The sequence below is a fragment of the Chiloscyllium plagiosum genome, unplaced genomic scaffold, assembly GCF_037043375.1.
Source record: "Chiloscyllium plagiosum isolate Xiang-an unplaced genomic scaffold, Cpla_swu_hap1 HiC_scaffold_9, whole genome shotgun sequence".
NCBI classification, from domain to species: domain Eukaryota; kingdom Metazoa; phylum Chordata; class Chondrichthyes; order Orectolobiformes; family Hemiscylliidae; genus Chiloscyllium; species Chiloscyllium plagiosum.
Genome location: NW_028270147.1, coordinates 82,420,833 through 82,438,377, shown reverse-complemented (window position 1 = coordinate 82,438,377; position 17,545 = coordinate 82,420,833). Strand labels below are relative to the sequence as shown.

The 17,545-nt window shown below is 36.0% G+C and overlaps 1 protein-coding gene across 3 annotated transcripts in view; it reads left to right on the top strand.

Moving 5' to 3' along the window:
- Positions 1-17,332, top strand: part of vamp4 (vesicle-associated membrane protein 4) — a 59,071-nt gene extending 41,739 nt beyond the window's left edge. The window contains exons 5-9 of one of the 3 annotated variants that reach the window (XM_043699877.2): positions 205-305; positions 4,717-4,796; positions 11,860-11,911; positions 12,503-12,561; positions 16,325-17,332. In XM_043699877.2, the coding sequence (XP_043555812.2) occupies positions 205-305; positions 4,717-4,796; positions 11,860-11,911; positions 12,503-12,531 (262 nt within the window). In that variant the 3' untranslated portion in view covers positions 12,532-12,561; positions 16,325-17,332. Of the gene's footprint in view, positions 1-204; positions 306-4,716; positions 4,797-11,859; positions 11,912-12,502 lie in introns of all 3 variants that reach the window. The other 2 variants (XM_043699874.2, XM_087990879.1) reach the window with 2 other exon arrangements.
- Positions 17,333-17,545: the final 213 nt, after the last annotated feature.

Here is a 17,545-nt window from a genome sequence, read left to right as displayed (position 1 = left end):
AATTGGTATGTAGGTGGTTAATTCCATAACTAATCAGCAATCTAGGATTACATACTGGAAAGAAGTTCAGTGGTCTTCTAGTCACAAATGAAGTGGGAGTCAGGGGATGGTGGAAACAAAAGGTGCATAGATATTAATATCAGAAGGCCAGTTTTAAGAAACTTTGAAGTAATTGAGAATTAATGATTTTTCTTATTTTGTTAGTGTCCAGAATCAAGTGGATGAAGTTATTGATGTGATGCAGGAGAACATCACTCGAGTGATTGAACGCGGGGAACGACTTGATGAACTACAAGACAAATCTGGTAAAGCAAGTTGCTTATTTTATTTACACTTCAATTTGGTGAGGTGTTTAAGATACAGCAGTAAGTTAATTCATCATTTAAGTACCTGTTTCATATTGATAAAAGTGCCTTAGTTTTAATTTCTGGTGTAATTCCCTCACTGCACTGATATAACACACTGTTTGCCTCTTAAACTAGTTACCTTAGTACCAAATTAGGAGTAGGATGCTGTGGGGGTCCAGACCTTTCACATCTAACTCGAAACTTTTCCATATTACATGGAAAATATCCTTTCATAACATGTGTTTAAGCTGAAGTGGAGCGTGAATGACAGGTAAATGACAGATATATATGCAAGTAAATGCAGTGTTTGTAAGAATGTGAATAGGCATTCAGTTTATCAGGCCTTTTCTACCATGTAATTAAGTCATGACTGATCTGTACCTCAACTCCCAACTACATACCTTTGATCAATTTTCCTTAAAACCCTTAACTGAAAAAAAAATCTGTTAAATTCAGTAACAGAAATTTCAATTTATCTTCAGGACCCATTGCCTTTTTGGGGCAAGAGTTGCAGATTTCCACTGCCTTTGATAGTTGCAGAACAAGTTGTGAAAGCAGTTGAAAAGATAAACAGGATCTTGAGTGTTCTGAAACGTACAAAAGCAAGGAAATTATGAGAAGCCTTTACAAAACCTTGATTTGGTCTCCACCGGAAAAAAGTGTTCTCCAACCCCCCCCCCCCCCCCCCCCAAATCCCTGCACAGTGCACTTTAGGGGGAATTGAAGGCTCTGGGAAGGGTTCCAGACTTATTTATGAGTGGTTTCAGAGATGAGGACCTTCAGTTCAGTGAATATATTGGTGAAGCTGCGGTTGAAGAGAAAAGAAAGTTGTGAATTTTTGATAAATCTTTTCAAAATCACAAAGTCAAGATAGTTGGAGAAAGAAATTATTCCTATCGATGAAAGGCTTGACAGCCAGAAGAAAGATTTTAAAAAATCGGCAAGAGAGAGAAAGCAAAACCTTTTTTGCACAGCAAGTGGTTACAATTTGGAATTGACTACTTAAAAGGACAGTGGAGGGAGTATAGATCTTTGTTTCAAAAAAGCATTGAGTAAACAGCTGAAAGGAAAACAATTCCATTCCATATGGAAAAGGATGGTGAATAAACCAGCTAAATGGTTGTTGCAGTGAGCTAGCATGTACTCGGTGGACTAAATGGTTTCCTTCTGCGCTGTAACCATTTATAATACTACTCTGTGAACTGGCCATCGTAAATTAACCCTTTTTGTCTTGGAATAATTTAGGTAAATCTCCGTATTTGAGCTTGTTTGCTGCTACTTCTGAACTTAACTAATTTGTCGCATTCCTGCATAGGAACAGCCCTAATATGAGCCCTTGCCCATTCATAGCTTCTCACCAATTCCACCATCAATATTACTTCTGTAACAAATGCCCATTGTTTTTATACCCTTCAGCCACTTTAGTATTAATTCCCAAAATATACAGTGAAGGTCTGCAGCTTTGGTGTTGCTTTGTAACCTTTTGTGTGAACTTTATCAGATGTATTTAGCCCGTCAAAAAGCAATGCATCACAGAGGCCATGTCTCCCACCACCAAAAAGTCCAGTTAGGTTGTTATTTGATGGCAAGTTGTCAAGTTTTCTCCTCTTCAGATGCGATATTTACAAAGTTATTGCTGTAATAACAAATGGAAAAGCACTGTGACTTATGATGAACAGAAATGAACAATAATTGAAATGATTTTTTATTTGAATTTAAGCAACAGCTAAACCATTTAGATTGTAAATCTTAAGTGATGGGATTTAATCCCTATTTTGAGAATGAGAAAATATATGGATAAATGATTCTTCAATCTGGAAAAGGAAAGAAATGCATGTTTTTCACTTCACTTTACTGTAAACAATGTTTAGTGTAGATTCTGAATAAGATATTGTTGATTTATGTTGCCTGGCAAAGAGAACTATTGAAATTGTGATGAAGTTAAACTAATAAATGCTATTTACCTGAACGGAGGTTGGAAGATAATGACCTGTTTGTTTCAGAACAGTCAAGCATACCTATTTTTGCATAGTTGTGTTAGCCACATCAATTGCTCATCACGCCATGGATGGGATAGTTTAGCATTGGCAATCCACTAGTTATCTTTCAAAGGTCTCCACATTAGTTGAATCTATCCAAAATGTCTTTTCTTCTCTAAAGAAGTGTTCACTTAGGTTCAAATGGTTTTTATGTGTGCAATAGGATACATAAAGTGTAAACTATGTAAAGAGCTTGTATTAATTAGTCAGTTAATTAATACCAGAATTTATCTTGGATTGCTGTTGTAATTTAGAGATGTTCTGACAGCCCAAAGCATAAGACCTGCTGTCATATTGCCAGTTACATGATTCAAAAGGCTATGAACATGCAAACTTGCCATTGAACATTACAAACAAAGTACTGGAAATCTGAAATAAAAGCAGGAAGTACTGGAGAAACTCCTTAGCTCTGGCAGCAACGAGTATGGGTAGAGACTCAATGAATGTTTCAAGACCAATATAACTCTTCTTCTGAACTTTTTTGTTTCTCTCTTCACAGATGCTGCCAGACCTGTTGAATTTCTCCACTATTTTCTGTTTTATTGTCTTAGAAAATTGTTGGTTTGAGTCAAAATGAAATTGTTTGCCTGTAATAAACAGGACTGATCTCAATTGTGAAGTGAACTGTCAAAATAACTAAACATAGGCCAATATTTTGCTAATCATAGATCAGATTATTCTATCCTCCCCAGCTGAGAAAATATGCAACATGCGGCAAGCACTGTTAGGAAAAACTGAGGAAGAAATTTGTTCGAAAATCTGTAATCACCATGACTATTGTCTGTATCCTTTTGAAACTATATGACATGAGGTTTAGTAACTTTTAAATGACCTATTCTTTATCTGAATCGTGTAGCACCCATGTCATCAAAACTGCTTCTACCTCCCATATTACTGCTCTGATGCTTGTCAATGTGTGGGCATTGTTCCACAGACTGTGTGTTCCACTAGTGCCCACTGTGGAACATGAGCAGCATTTCCACACTTCTCTTCAATCCAACTGTAGCAAGTACTGAACCCAGATATATCAACTTGTATTTTGATATCTGGCCTCTGGATAATTTCAAGCACTTTACTTTAGCTAGCATTAGAAAACTGCTTGTGCTATTTCTGTTTGAATTATTCATTGACGATTAGCTGAACTGTGGTAGAGGAGTTCTAAACAGTCTACTGTCCTCAATTTGTATAATAATGTAATAGTAAGATTATAATGGTGATAAGCTTCAGATATGATGGGTTTTTCTTTTGGGAGGAGTGTAAGTAAATATCAACTTGCATAAACAAGGGAACACACAGCAGAGTGCATACTTCTGTTTTGCTGTGTTAACTTATTGTTATTACAATTACGTAGCTCTTCCTTGAGACATTTTCTTCCTCATTGATGCTTTGTAGCTTCAAAGCTGAGATTATTTTTACTTAGAATCATCATCTTGTTGAGGAAACTTCAGGTTTATCTATATTGAACAAATTGCTGTGCAAGCTCTGCCCCTATTTTCCTTGCAGTGGTGGAATTTGTCACACTTGATGAGGCAATCTATAATGTTCTAAGTAAAGCAGCTGTCAATCTGACAGCCATTTCTGTTTTTCTGTCAATTTGACCTATCTCCCAATTTTAAGGGATCGTTAAGATTCCAGTATCTGAATCTGCATGTCCATTAAAAGCTAAGCAGTTTTTTTGTGGGCTTTTCCCTATCTGCTTATCAGGTTTTGTCAAAATCCAGTCTTTGGATCTTGAGAGACAAAAAAAACCGAACAATTAGGGGCAAAAACATTACCTCCACCTGCCTTCAGGTTTTACTGGATATCCAGCTAACAATTACCTGTCCAACTTTACAGTCTTTGAAAGTCAATGATCAACATTTGATTTTCTTTCTACCTATCTTTTGTAGACAAAGTCCCAGAATTCAACACAGATTGCTTTGTAGATAGCTGCAATCATAGGATTCTCTGAGGACATTGAGGGGCTTTGACAAGTTTAACAATTTGGGCATGAGGCTGTCCATAATTTGACTCTTTCAACCACTACACCAGATATGGGGTTTCCAATTCCAATAGAATTTTCATTTTTAATCTTTCTCCATTGTTTTCGTTAAAAACATTGCAGGAATAAAAGTTAACTTTAAAGTGGTACATGATCTGCATTTATTATCTATTACCTAACCTCCAGGTTCACTGGAAGGGCTTCCTTGAAGCGTGGGCATCATTGTGACGAACAATAGTTTAATTGTGAATTTGGATTATTGATCAGATTTAAACTGACTCACAGGCTTTTAATCTTTTTCATTTGTGTTTAAACATTCTGCCTTGGGCCTGTTTAATTTCTTTTGCAGAAAGTTTGTCTGATAATGCCACGGTTTTCAGTAACAGAGCAAAGCAGTTACGGCGTCAGATGTGGTGGAGAGAATGTAAGGTGAGTGATGTCGAAAGTTTGCAGGTGTATGAAAGTGACTGGACTGGAGATAATTGTTGAGACAAATGTTGGGGAAGGCTAGGATAATGAGTCGTAGGCCACAGGGCTTACTAAAAGGAAAACTTGGTCTCTCCAAAGAATTTAGAGTCCTTTGTCCCATCCCATGCTAGTTGCATGTCCAGGTATGTTGATAAGTATTTGTATTAGTATAGTTCTAAGTAAAACATTCTTTGGGGAGATCTAATAGAAACTTACAAGATAATACATGGCTTGGAAAGGGTGGACGCTAGGAAATTATTTCCATTAGGCGAGGAGTCTAGGACCCGTGGACACAGCCTTAGAATTAGAGGGGGTAAATTCAGAACAGAAATGTGGAGACATTTCTTCAGCCAGAGAGTGGTGGGCCTGTGGAATTCATTGCCGCAGAGTGCAGTGGAGGCTGGGATGCTAAATGTCTTCAAGGCAGAGATTGATAAATACTTGATGTCACAAGCAATTAAGGGCTACGGGGAGAATGCGGGTAAGTGGAGTTGAAATGCCCATCAGCCATGATTGAATGGCGGAGTGGACTCGATGGGCCAAATGGCCTTCCTTCCACTCCTCTGTCTTATGGTCTTAAAACAGCACAGCAGAGTAGCTGAAAGAAGGTAAGTTCTAAAATTATGCTGCAGAATGTATTTTGAATTCATCATGAAACCTCCTTAGTGTTATTTTGCTTTGTTTTTACTCTTTGAAAAAACAATACCGCTCCCATTTCCTTTGACCATTGAACCTGATCTGTTTTGGCATGTCTAATTATTAAATAATGATTCAGGAACTTGGAAGAATCCATTGAAATAATTGAGTGCACTATTTGTATGAAGTAAATGGATAATTAAGTAACTCGTGTCATCATGTCAAGTTACCTTTCAATACACACATAAAAGGAAATGGAGTTTTCAGTAATGTGGAAATTTTTTGGCAACAAAGTATTTTCCATTCATGATAGTCGAAGATGCAACATAAGTGCATTGCGGTGTGTGACAATCTGTGGTGCTGTTTTTCAGCAAAGGTATTAAACTCAGAGGCAGACTGCCCTCCCAAGTAAATGTTAAAGATACCATGGCACTATTCAAAGAAAATAAAGGAAATTCTCCCAGACGTCCTGGACGTTTATCTCTCCACCAACTCAAAACAATAGAGGATCTGGCCAGTTATCTCCTTTGTTCACCTTTTGTAAATTCAATTCCACATCACACTAATAACCACACTTCAAAAGTACTTCATTTGTAAAGTGTTTTGAAGCATCCTGAGCATATAGAAGTCCGCATAATTATTTATTTCAAATAAAGCCACAGGTTAGACAAAGAATGTTCAGTTTTGAAACTTTCCAATTTCTGATCTTTATCAAGTTATCTTTTCTCGTGTTACATTTCCGCCTGGCTAAGGGTGGAATAAAATGCAGTCCTGATGTCCATTGAAGTTGCATTGACTGTCAACCTTCAGAGTATGACCTATTATATGAGGATTAGCCATTTGAGAGAGACATGCTGCAAAAAGCTGAGTAACATTTCCTGGAATCAATTGGTTTTTTTTCATTATTTGGATGAAGGTGTCGCTGGCTAAGCAAGAGCATTTACTGCCCATCCCTGATTGTCCACAGGGCAGTTAAGAGTCAAGAACATTGCCATGAATCTGGAGTCACATGCCAGACCAGTCAAAGACAGCAGTTTCCTTCCCTAAAGGATGTTAGTGAAGCAGATGGGCTTTTCTGACTGTCAGCAATGGACTCATGATCGTTTTTAGACTCTTCATTCCAGATTTTTTTAAATATTGAATTCAAATTCTGCTATCTGCTGTGGCAGGATTTCAACCCAGGTACCCAAAACCATTACCTGGGTCTCTAGAATAGCAGTCCAGCGATAATACCAGGCCATCGCCTCCCTAAATCAGTCTGTAGCAGGATATTGTTTTGTGTTGTATTTGAAAATAGAATTTAGTGTGAGATGAATTTCTTTATTAGGTACCATTTGCATACACTTAGGCAAAATTATACAGTGAAGCAACAAATTAAAGACAAGTGTTTGTGGTTAAGTTAACTTCCTCAAATAATTCATATATCTCAAGTTTCATTTTATCTATACATTTATCTGGTTTTATATATATATATATATAATCTTATGAAATTATAAAGGAGCCCATAAGCCAAAAATGAACCAGTGTTTTAAACCTTTATTGGCCCAACATAAATAATCTTTAATTATAGGCTCTGGAACCAGGTATGGATGGTAGAGGGCAATGTCTACTTCTAAAAAGACTAATGAAAACAGATTTGACTGTTCAGAATTAACTATTTGAGCAATGTAGCTACAGGGCTGCACTCTTGTGTAGGTCACTGTGATAACAACCTTTGATATTAACAATTTTGATATGTGTGATTCCATGTGAATAATATTTCTGGACATTTTAAAAAATCTGCATTTTGAAAAATTACAGTTAACCTTCCTTGGAGGATATAAAGTTTTGAAGGTTTTACCTTATCTATTCAGATGCATATATCTAAAAAATATAATATATGTAATGGAAACCAATTTAATTGCAAGCAAGATGGCAAATAGAAAAATTTTGTTAAGTTGTTGAAGTTTCCAGTATTTGGGTAAGTTATGCAAAGAATAACTTTCAAAGAATTTGATATTTGTTTTTAATTTACAGAAAGGAATGTAATACAGAACATAAAAATATTTTAAGTGCTTTTTGTTACTTAATAGGATTAAACTGTCTTGTGAATTAAATGTAAGACAATTTCTCTTTTTAATACATTTCAGTAATTTTGAAAGAACCACTGTTGTTTAAATTTTGTTTGAATTAGACACTAAAAATGACACAACTCTGATTTTCAGAATGTTTAGCCTCTAAGTGCACTGCGGCTTTTAAATGTGAAACTGAGTTATTTTAATAATAAAAGCGGTGAAAGCCCTGTATGTTTAGAATGTGGGTTGTCTCACCCTGTTATCTAGAGGTTATGTTGTAAACAACTCCATGGGTCAAATTGTGGCGAATCATCAACATCACAGCTCAACTGATCTACAGCAGTGTTTATACTTGCCAGGTTTATGTGGTAGTTGAAGCATACTCACCTCTGAGTCAAATGGTTGTGCTGAAAACAACTGAAAACAAAAAATGATGGAGATTATAGCAGGTCATGCAAGTTAATGTTTTGAGTCTAGATAACTCTTCATCAGAGCTTCAAGTCCAACTTGAGTGATGGAGAATAAAATTCTAGGCTGACGATTCAATCCATTACTGAAAGAATGTTGCATTGTTGGTGGTGCCAACTTTGAGGAGACAAGAAACTGAAGTTTAGGGTGTAGGTTTGCTCGCTGAGATGTAGGTTTGATATCCAGACGTTTCATTACCTGGCTAGGTAACATCATCAGTGTTGATGATGTTACCTAGTCAGGTAATGAAAGGTCTGGATATCAAACCTACAGCTCAGGGAGCAAACCTACACCCTAAACCTCAACCTGAGCTACAAACCTTGCGAAGAAACTGAAGTTTCATCTCTGCTTTCAAGTGAATATAAAAGATCTCCTCAAACTAATTTTGAAGAAGAGTAGAAAAATTATTCTTCATCTCCGAGCCAATATTTTTCTTTCAATCGAAATTCTAAAAAGAATTGACTCAATATTATCACGTTGCTGTGGGAGCTTGCTGTGTGTACATTTGCTGTCACATTTCCAACATTACAACTATACCAACAGAGATTTCCTTAAACAAGCGCAGCGAATGTTGGAGAAACTCAGCAGATATAATAGGTTCTGCATCTTTTTGAAGAAGTGTCTTACTAGACTGGATGTTATCTGTTTCTGACTCTACAGATGCTGTCATACCTGTGCTGAGTTTCTCCAGCATTCTCTGTATTTGTTTCAGATTTCTAGCATCTGCAGTATTTTATTCAAAAGTTTCTTTATTCTGGAATCAGCCAAATTTAGGCTTGTCTCAATCCATCCTGTTCAGCCTTGTATGATTTTAAAGACTTATTTAAATTTTCCCTTTTCCAGAAAAATGGTCCCAACCTGTTCAATCTTTCTTTCTACCTGTCAACCTAATTCTTGTAAATCTTTTCTGTACTTTCTGCAGTGCTCCAGTACTCCTTTGTACCATGGAAACCAGAACTGTGCTTAGCACTCCAAATATAGTCTATCCATGGTTCTTTAGAAATTTAACATGATATTCCCTCCTTTGACAATGTAATTTATTCCTCTGGAAATAAACCCCAAAACTCTTAACATTTTTTTATGGTCTTACTTTCATACTTTTACTGAATTGTGTTTCTGGATTCTCAGATTTATTACTTCTGTATTAAAGTTCTCTTGAAGTTACAACCTGGAGGTTACTGAGCAGCTGCTTACAAGATATTGTCTTTAACATTGTGTGCATGTGTATCCACACAAAAACATTTAAAAGTGCAAGACAACTAAGTGAACAGGCTGCAAACAAAGAGGGAATGCTATTCTTTACCAAAGTTAGTGTACAATTTTCTGATGAAAACATCATTGCCTTTTTCGTCCTTGAAAAATTTAGATCTACTTGTAGGGACCCACTTCAAGTTTCACCCTGCACCTATTTCAATCCTATTTCCTAAGCTAAATCATGCTAGTCTATAACTACTTACCTCCCTGGTTTTCATTTATTCACATATTCAAATGTGTTAAATTTTCAGACTCCTCTGTGACTATACCCTACCTTCTCTCATTGGAATGTCTTTGCCATTAAAGAAGCTAAGTAAATACAAGTCATTTGCAGTGGGTAAAGGGGAATAGTCCAAAGCTTTACAACTTGTTCTTGAAAACGTTTTTACTGCATTTATTTCTATATAATCCTCTTGTGAACAGAAACGTTCATAAGGATACAGCCAATTTAGTTCAAAGCATTGTTACTCTAAATTTCCTATTTATAACTTAGTGTTATAGCAAGTAAACGTATGCTGCTAGTGGACAGTGGTGTACGAAACTTATGAGAGTTATTTATACTTGAATTTAGCGCATAATATTGCTGAACAAATACACAATGCCTTTTACCTGTAGAATGATAAAATTCAATAGAAATTGCAATTTTCCTGAGTTAACTATTTTGAAAGACTCTACCTCACACACTTGAAACAAACACATTAATGTTACGGCAACAGTAGGCAACCTGAATATTTGGAACGTTTTTTTGCTGTCTTACCAGCTATGTACATTTTTATAAAATGAGACCAAAATGTTAACTCTTGGATTGACTTGCTACCTGTTCCTCCTTGTTGCATTTTCCCACAACAGCTGTTAATTTCATTTTATCTTCACTATTTCTGTTTCTATTTGATCCCATTTTATTTATTTACCCCCCTTTTGTGGTGTATGCCTCTGTTTTCTAACTACCAAAGTGAGCATGGAATTCTTAACTTCTATGATCTAATCAATGTCAGTCAAGATATATGAAATGAAATTTCTAATAATGTTGTTAGAGATAAATTCATTAGTTCACTGTAAAATCAGCTTTTGAAAAATGAATGATTGGGAGATATTTTTGTCTTATTTGTAATTGTTGTACACGACTGGATTAGAGGTTTGTGAAATGCGGAAAATGATTTCCTGTTGCACTTGGTAGGCAGCTGACCTTTTCTTCACCGTTGGAGAGATGCCTTTCATTATTTTGTGCATCATTCTGGCACCAAGATCAGTAAATCCTGAAGAACATGAAAAGGTTCATTTAACAGTCATTGAAACAAGCTGTCTAAAACTTAATCATCATGACTCCTTTTTGACACCCATATTTTTTCACAAAACAGTTCTAATTTATCACATCAGGTTGTGTAATTTTAGAACGCTTTTGTTAAAGCGTTTTGAACCATTAGTTATTTGGGAGTTTTACATAGTAATGTAGTCACTGATGAATAAAAATAATTTAACTGATGTATCTTCGGAGGAGATCAAGCCACTAAAGACCCATGTAACTATAATTCTAATTGGCATAGAAACTAAAGGAAGTAACTTTATGATTTATTACTTGCAGTGAGCTGCCTTCATGTGTTTCATTTCTAAATACTATATTTTGTTCAAATACCTAGTGATCTCATCTATTATCATTTAAAAACACAGGTCTATAATGTCATTGTAATTTGAAGGAATTCCTTAATTCAATACACGTTGCTGTGTTTCAACATATGGAACATCAAGCAGAAAAAAATAGATTTCACAGAGCACTTTATAATTTCAAATGGGTGTTTTGATTTAATTTATTTGTTTTAAGTGTTTGCTTTTTAAATTTACTTCTTAAATTGTAACACGGCTTTATTAAAATTGCTGCACAAATGGGGCCAGTACTAAATTTCAGAAACTTGAGTACAAAATCTAGACTTATTTTGCAGTACTCTTTCAGATGAGCTGTTAACCTGACCCACCATCACCCTTCACATTTTGACCTTTAAGCTCCCATACCTTATTTTCAACAAAGAGCAGCAGAGTTCTTACCAGTGTTCTGGCCAACATTTAGCCCTTCTGCCGACATCAGTTAAAGTCTACATTGTGATTGCTACTATATTATTGATGTGGAAGCTTTTTGAGTGCGAAATATTGCCATATTTTCTACTAAAGCACTGGCATATCCTGCAGTCGTGAAGGATACTACTTAAATGCAAGTTCTTTCTTTTGCTAGAAAGAGTAGTATAGCAGGGATGCAGGAGGCTTAGTAAAATCATACACTTATGTTGACGTTTTTGTTATAAATGCACTTCTCTTAATTTATAAGTTGATATATCTATTCAAAGGCATACAACAGTAATGCTTCCATTCTAGTTGATCTTTGGTCTACTTATACAACAGTGTTTTCTAAACCCAAATCTAACTAAACACTACATTCCAGAACTAAAAATCTGATTCTCAAAAGATGCAACTGCAGAAGGTGAAGTTAAGACCATGGCTCAATACACATTACCTAAATCGGGCACAAATTATATTTGTGTTTACAGGTATTGCTCTTAAACAGAGGTGCAGGAAAGATTGTGTTGTGCTTTTTTTTTACTTTGTTAACTTTTTCCTTTCAGATGAAGGTCATCATAGCGGTGGTCGTTGTAATTGTCTTGTTAGTCATTATCAGTAAGTATGTTTATCAACTTAAAAATAAAAGCAGCCTCTCACGTTCTGTGCCATCAGGTTCCAGTTGGAATTCTTCTTCAGCTGTACTATGTATTTATGTACAGGAGTATATGAATCAAGGGGGGCCATGTTAATTAACTCCCAATATTCTGGTAGAATCAAGAATGAGAATCCTGATTCCCATTGCTCTGTGCATCACACTCTTAGCTATACAATACCTTCTCCTTTATTGCATCCCATCTGTTATCTAAAATACCTAATCATTTGAGTTGCATTCTAAGAATGATTTAAGTCTGCAATTCATATATTAGCTGATGGTGAGGAAAGGCACTTTCTTGGAAAAATGTTAAATAAGCAAGATAAAATTAATTATCTGGCATTCCATCAAAGCGCAGTTTAATTTGGGGGAAATGAAATATATCAGAATACAAAATGGATTCTTTAAATTCTGTTTTTCTCATTGTTTTGAAGAGCCACTGTCCACATTTACTGGGAGTTAAGATTTCTATTGGGCAATGGGACTGTTGTCAGCAAGTGTTTCTAAGTTGGTGTTAATATTTTATTAACAAGCAATTTTCTATATTCTTGCAGTACCTGTAATTTTGAAGAATCGCTCCTGATGACGAGTCACGCACAGCATCCATCCACAGGAAAGTTACTGCCTCAATCTCGAGAAACTACTGGAGATATACGTAAAATATCCCAGTTATTGTAAACAGGAAGTATATTTCTATCTGTCTTTTACCGAAGAAAAATATTTATGGGCAGTCAGTGTGATGAGTGCCTGCCTAGAACAGGGGACCAATGCATTATAAAGCTGCTGTCTACAAGAAAGAAGTCTATTTTATTTCTGATGTATTGATTTTTGTCCCTTCCCTGCTATTGGCTACCTAAATAGTGTGAACAATTTTCCCTCTAGTTTACTGTGAGGGACACTGGTTCACATTTGGAGTATGGGTTCCACAGATATAGCAGCCCCCTCGCCAGCTTAAACAAAAGTTCAGTTGGTGAGTAAATATCGTTATATCACAATACAGTAAAGCTAAATCCTATCCTCTCTCAACCTGAGCATTTATGTGGTTCTTGCGGTTGGATCATATGGGGCAATCTTGACTACTTCTCTCCACCCTCCCCATTCCAAAGGGTACTAAGGCTAATTGTTCTGCCCAAGCTTCTTTCCTGGCTAACTTTGTATAATCCTGGATGAAACCTTGCACTTTCTGTGGTTCAATGCAGAACCAGGTGATAAAGTAGTCCAATAAACTATTAGAGAAGCATATGAAGTATATGGTTGGAGGTAAAGGAAGATTAAGTAGATTCTACACCTAAGGGTCACTTTTTTTTTTTTGCACAGTATCCTATCTCTATGTAGAATCTATTCATTCATGCACAATATAAAGAGAATATATGGACTAGTTTATAATAAATTACGTGAAACCTTTTTCTGACTGTCAAACCCTTTTACTTTGAGTGCTGTTTTATTCTAGTATATTATTTGAAACCCTTCTTTGTGCTCAAAAATTTTCAAAATTCGTTTGGTTTTTCACAAAAAAGTTTGATAACAAAAAAGCCTGAAACACCAGCCAGATTGCAGTTCGCTAACTGGATTCACTTATATCCGTCTTGGAGAAGTGGGGAATTTCTTTGTTTTGCTTTTGACATTGGGAGGAAAATAAGCTTCAACTAATATTCTTTTAAAAGATCATGCCACTGATCACCTGCCATGTGACCATCTGTGAAAAGTCACCTTTTTCAGATCTTAAAGCCTTATGTTATAGATGTGTTCTGTCATTTGCTGTGCTGTTTTCAAAGTTTAATGTTTGAAAATAGCTAGTTCAATTTTGATGTTGATGTTGGTGATCAAATATGTTTGCAGTTAAGCAGAGCTTTAGTGTCCCCTTGCTCTAGAAGGTATGGCTGGAAACATAATCATGACTGAGAAATAATCTAGCTAGACTTGCTGCCGGGTATAGTGCAATGGGACTTAAAGCTAAGGTGTGCAGCCAATTACATGCTCATTTTGTCTGCTGTTTTAAAAACATAAATTCCTTCAATTCTTCCTTGATTTGCTACAATTGTCTGTTCAAAGCGCAGGATAAGTAATTCAGAACCTGAACCAGTGGTCTGATGATCGCTGATGTATCATCATCTTTACATGCTATTTTAATTTCAAAACAGTGGCTTTTAATAAATTAGACTTGATACAATGGGGTTTTCTTTATTTAATTACTATGCCTGTTGGTTAGTCTCTTAGTGTGGATGAATTGGCAGCACAGACTACACTGCATTAATTTCTAAGCTGAACCAATTACCTTGAGGCATTGCAGGTTTTGAAATGTAAGTCAAAAGAAACATATGGATTTGGAGACCAAGAAAATCAAGTACTCTGGAAAGTAGCCAAGTAAAATGCAAGTTGTGCATCAGTGGACTTCCTCATTGAATGCTTACAAATGTATCTTTTATTTGAGGGGTTGGTTTGTGTGGTAAATCAAATTCCAAAAAGGATACAATTCAGCATAGTTTGAGAAAATGATTCTATACTTTGTTTCCAATGCACTTTTAATAATTTTACCTGTTACAAGTGTTGAACAAAAGGTGATAGTCACTAATGACATTTCAGAACAGTTGAAAATAAATCAGGGTTGCAGTTATTTAAACTTACTGCCATTAAGATGTGAGATTTTTGTATGACTACTGTATACAACAAAATGACGTAGTCCTTAGTGAGGAGCATAAAATGGAATCCATACACAATCACTCAGACACACAATCACTTAAACCACCCTGAGCAGCACAGCTTAAAGGAGGCATTCAAAATCAAGCTTCATGATAGCATTGGAGCAGTCAGGAGTTGTAGAAGTGATGCTTCTTTTAAAAATAATATGCTATTTACTTTTGTATGCAGAAATTAGTAGCAAGCATTAGCGTTAACCTGCAAACAATCATTACATTTTGGCAATGCGGGTGAGACAACTCTCAAAGGAAATCAGTTTCACAGGATTTTATTTCAAGACTGCATTTTGAATGCTTCTTGCCAGGCAAGAGACTCCCAATATATAGCCATGGGGGCTGATAGCAGTTCCTGTGCCCAGTTTCAGTCTTTTTCCAATCCACTTTTTGTGAAATATGCCTAACTTCTTTTAATTGCTTTCAAGGCAACCCAAGAAGAAACATAGCTCAGTGGCTACTGGTTCAATTCCAGCCCTCAGCAACAGTCTGGGTGGGCTTTGCACATTCTTCCTGTTTCTGTGTGGGCTTCCTCCGGATGTTCCAGTTTCCTCCCACAGTCCAAAGTTGTGCACGTTAGGTGGATTGGCCATGCTAAATTGTCCCATAGTGTCAGTTGGGTGAGTTAAACGTAGGAAATCAAGCGTTACGGGGATAGAGTGAGTCTGGGTGGGATGCTCTTTGAATTTGATGGGCCGAATTGCCTGCTTCCATGCTGTAGAGATTCTATGAACTGAATGGCTTAGTATTGCTGTCTTGAGATAACTACACTGACTTATTAAAGGTCAGCACCAAAAGTATTCAGTACAGTCAGCCTAGACTGATCACAAGTGCTGGAAATTTCCGATCCTCAATGTCAGTGGAGCTTTGGCATTTACCAACATCTGTATTGACTGTAGTAGCTTAGACATCCAGGTGAGTGGAAAATGTCATCCTGTTTTATTTGCATGGGATGAACATTTGATCCACAACACCTATTCTGGAATAGAAAAACTTATTCCCTTAAAATGTGTTTTAAGCAAATGTAAGTCCTGCGCATGACGAGTACATTAAGTAGACTTAGAAGAAATAATAAGCTGATAATTCTGGCTTCTAAAATAATTAATATATGCATGTTCATAACTGTAAAAGAGAGACAACAGTTTATTGCTCTGCTAAAGTATGTAAAACAGTAGGTACTTTCTTTAAAATCGCATTGACCTGTAATTTCATATTTACACAGTGAAACACATTTCTGCTCAATGATTTTTTGTTAGCAGAAATGTATTGTTTTGGTCTGTGTATAAAGCCTTTGTGAATGGTGACATTTAATAAAGCAGGAGTAACAGCCCATTTGAGTAATTTATTGTTTGGCCATATTTATTTGATCGAGCATCAGAAGATTATGTAGGAACATGTTATAAAACTTTAACATACACAGGAAATGGTGGAGAAACTCAGTAGGTCTGGCAGCATCTGTAGAAAGCAAAACAGAGTTAATATTTTGAGTCTTGTCTGACTCCTATGCTGAAGCAGTCAAACTAGATTTGAAACATTAACTCTTTTTCTCTCCACAGATGCTACTAGACCTGCTAAATTTCCCCAGCCTTTTTTTGTGTTTGTTTCAGATTTCCAACAAGTGCAGCATTTTGCTTTTCTTGTAAAACTTTAGTGTTTATACAGTTTTTTCTCTGTTCTTCCCCACAGTCATAGATTGTTGGTCTGCAGATCCGTTCAAGTCCTGTTGAGATCACCTAGAGAAAATCCAAATTGAAATGGGTTATATTCATAGCCATAATCAAGGTTAACCCCTTTCTTACATTGTAGTTTAATGTGTACCCATTATTGACCCAATTAAAATTATCCACATGCTGTGGAAATCTAACCATGGTTACTTTTTACCCCTTTGTACAGTATTTGAACCTTCATTTTGTTTGCAATATGTCTGCAACTGTATATTTGTACAACCTTCTCTCTCCCTCTCATGCTGTCCTTGGCCTCCAACAACATGGAGGAATTTGGCTTGGGTTTTGTTTTATACATTGTTTTTCCTCACCTTTGTTGTAAACCCCTAACCTTGGCCCATTGCCATGGGAAACTGGTTGCTTACAAAATCTGTAGTGCAGGCTTTTGATTTACCAGTATGACATTCAAGGTGAAAGGTTTATTTTTTATTTTTTCGCGGTTCATCCAAGCGGTGTGGGCTTCTTCCCCTATGTCTTCACTCGCCAGTTCAGGCAGGCTATGCAGATCTGAGAGATAGGAAGATAGGTATGGCACTGGAGAAGAATTCAAAGGCTACACAAAGCCTGGAGTCTGATGTGAATACTTCTGTGACCCTAGTGATGTGGTGTGAAAATACCACCAAGATCTTTTTAAAGATTGTAAAAATACTTGTATATTTAAGGAATTTGTTGATTTTTGTGTTGTAACTATGTTTTAGTGCAATTGTATTTGTTATTCATAATTGCATTGTGCAGACCACCTTTAACTTATTATGTATATGTATAGGTGAATGCAGGGACAATTTGATAGTATTCCCTGAATTATGAGGGAAACTACTGAGAATAGACTTAATTTCCAGGTAAAATATTGCATCTTTTCATTGCTGGATTTCTTTTAATTGTTGCAAGATAATATGATTTGAATTTTTTGATTCTTTTGAAAGTTGTATTGACTATAAATACTGCAAATAAAAAGTTAATAATCTCTAAATTCTTTTATTTTGTTATAAGTAAGCATATTTATTCTGTAAGAGTAGGAAACATATCTCCCAAGCTAAATGGTCTATCAGGTTGTTTCCTCTTCTTTATCAAGATAAAATTCATCAAAGTAACAACTGATTCCCATTCAATATTGTCATCTCATTGTTCTTGTCCTCTGATGAATGGATAACAAATAGTTTCTTTTTTCTAAATTATGAAATGA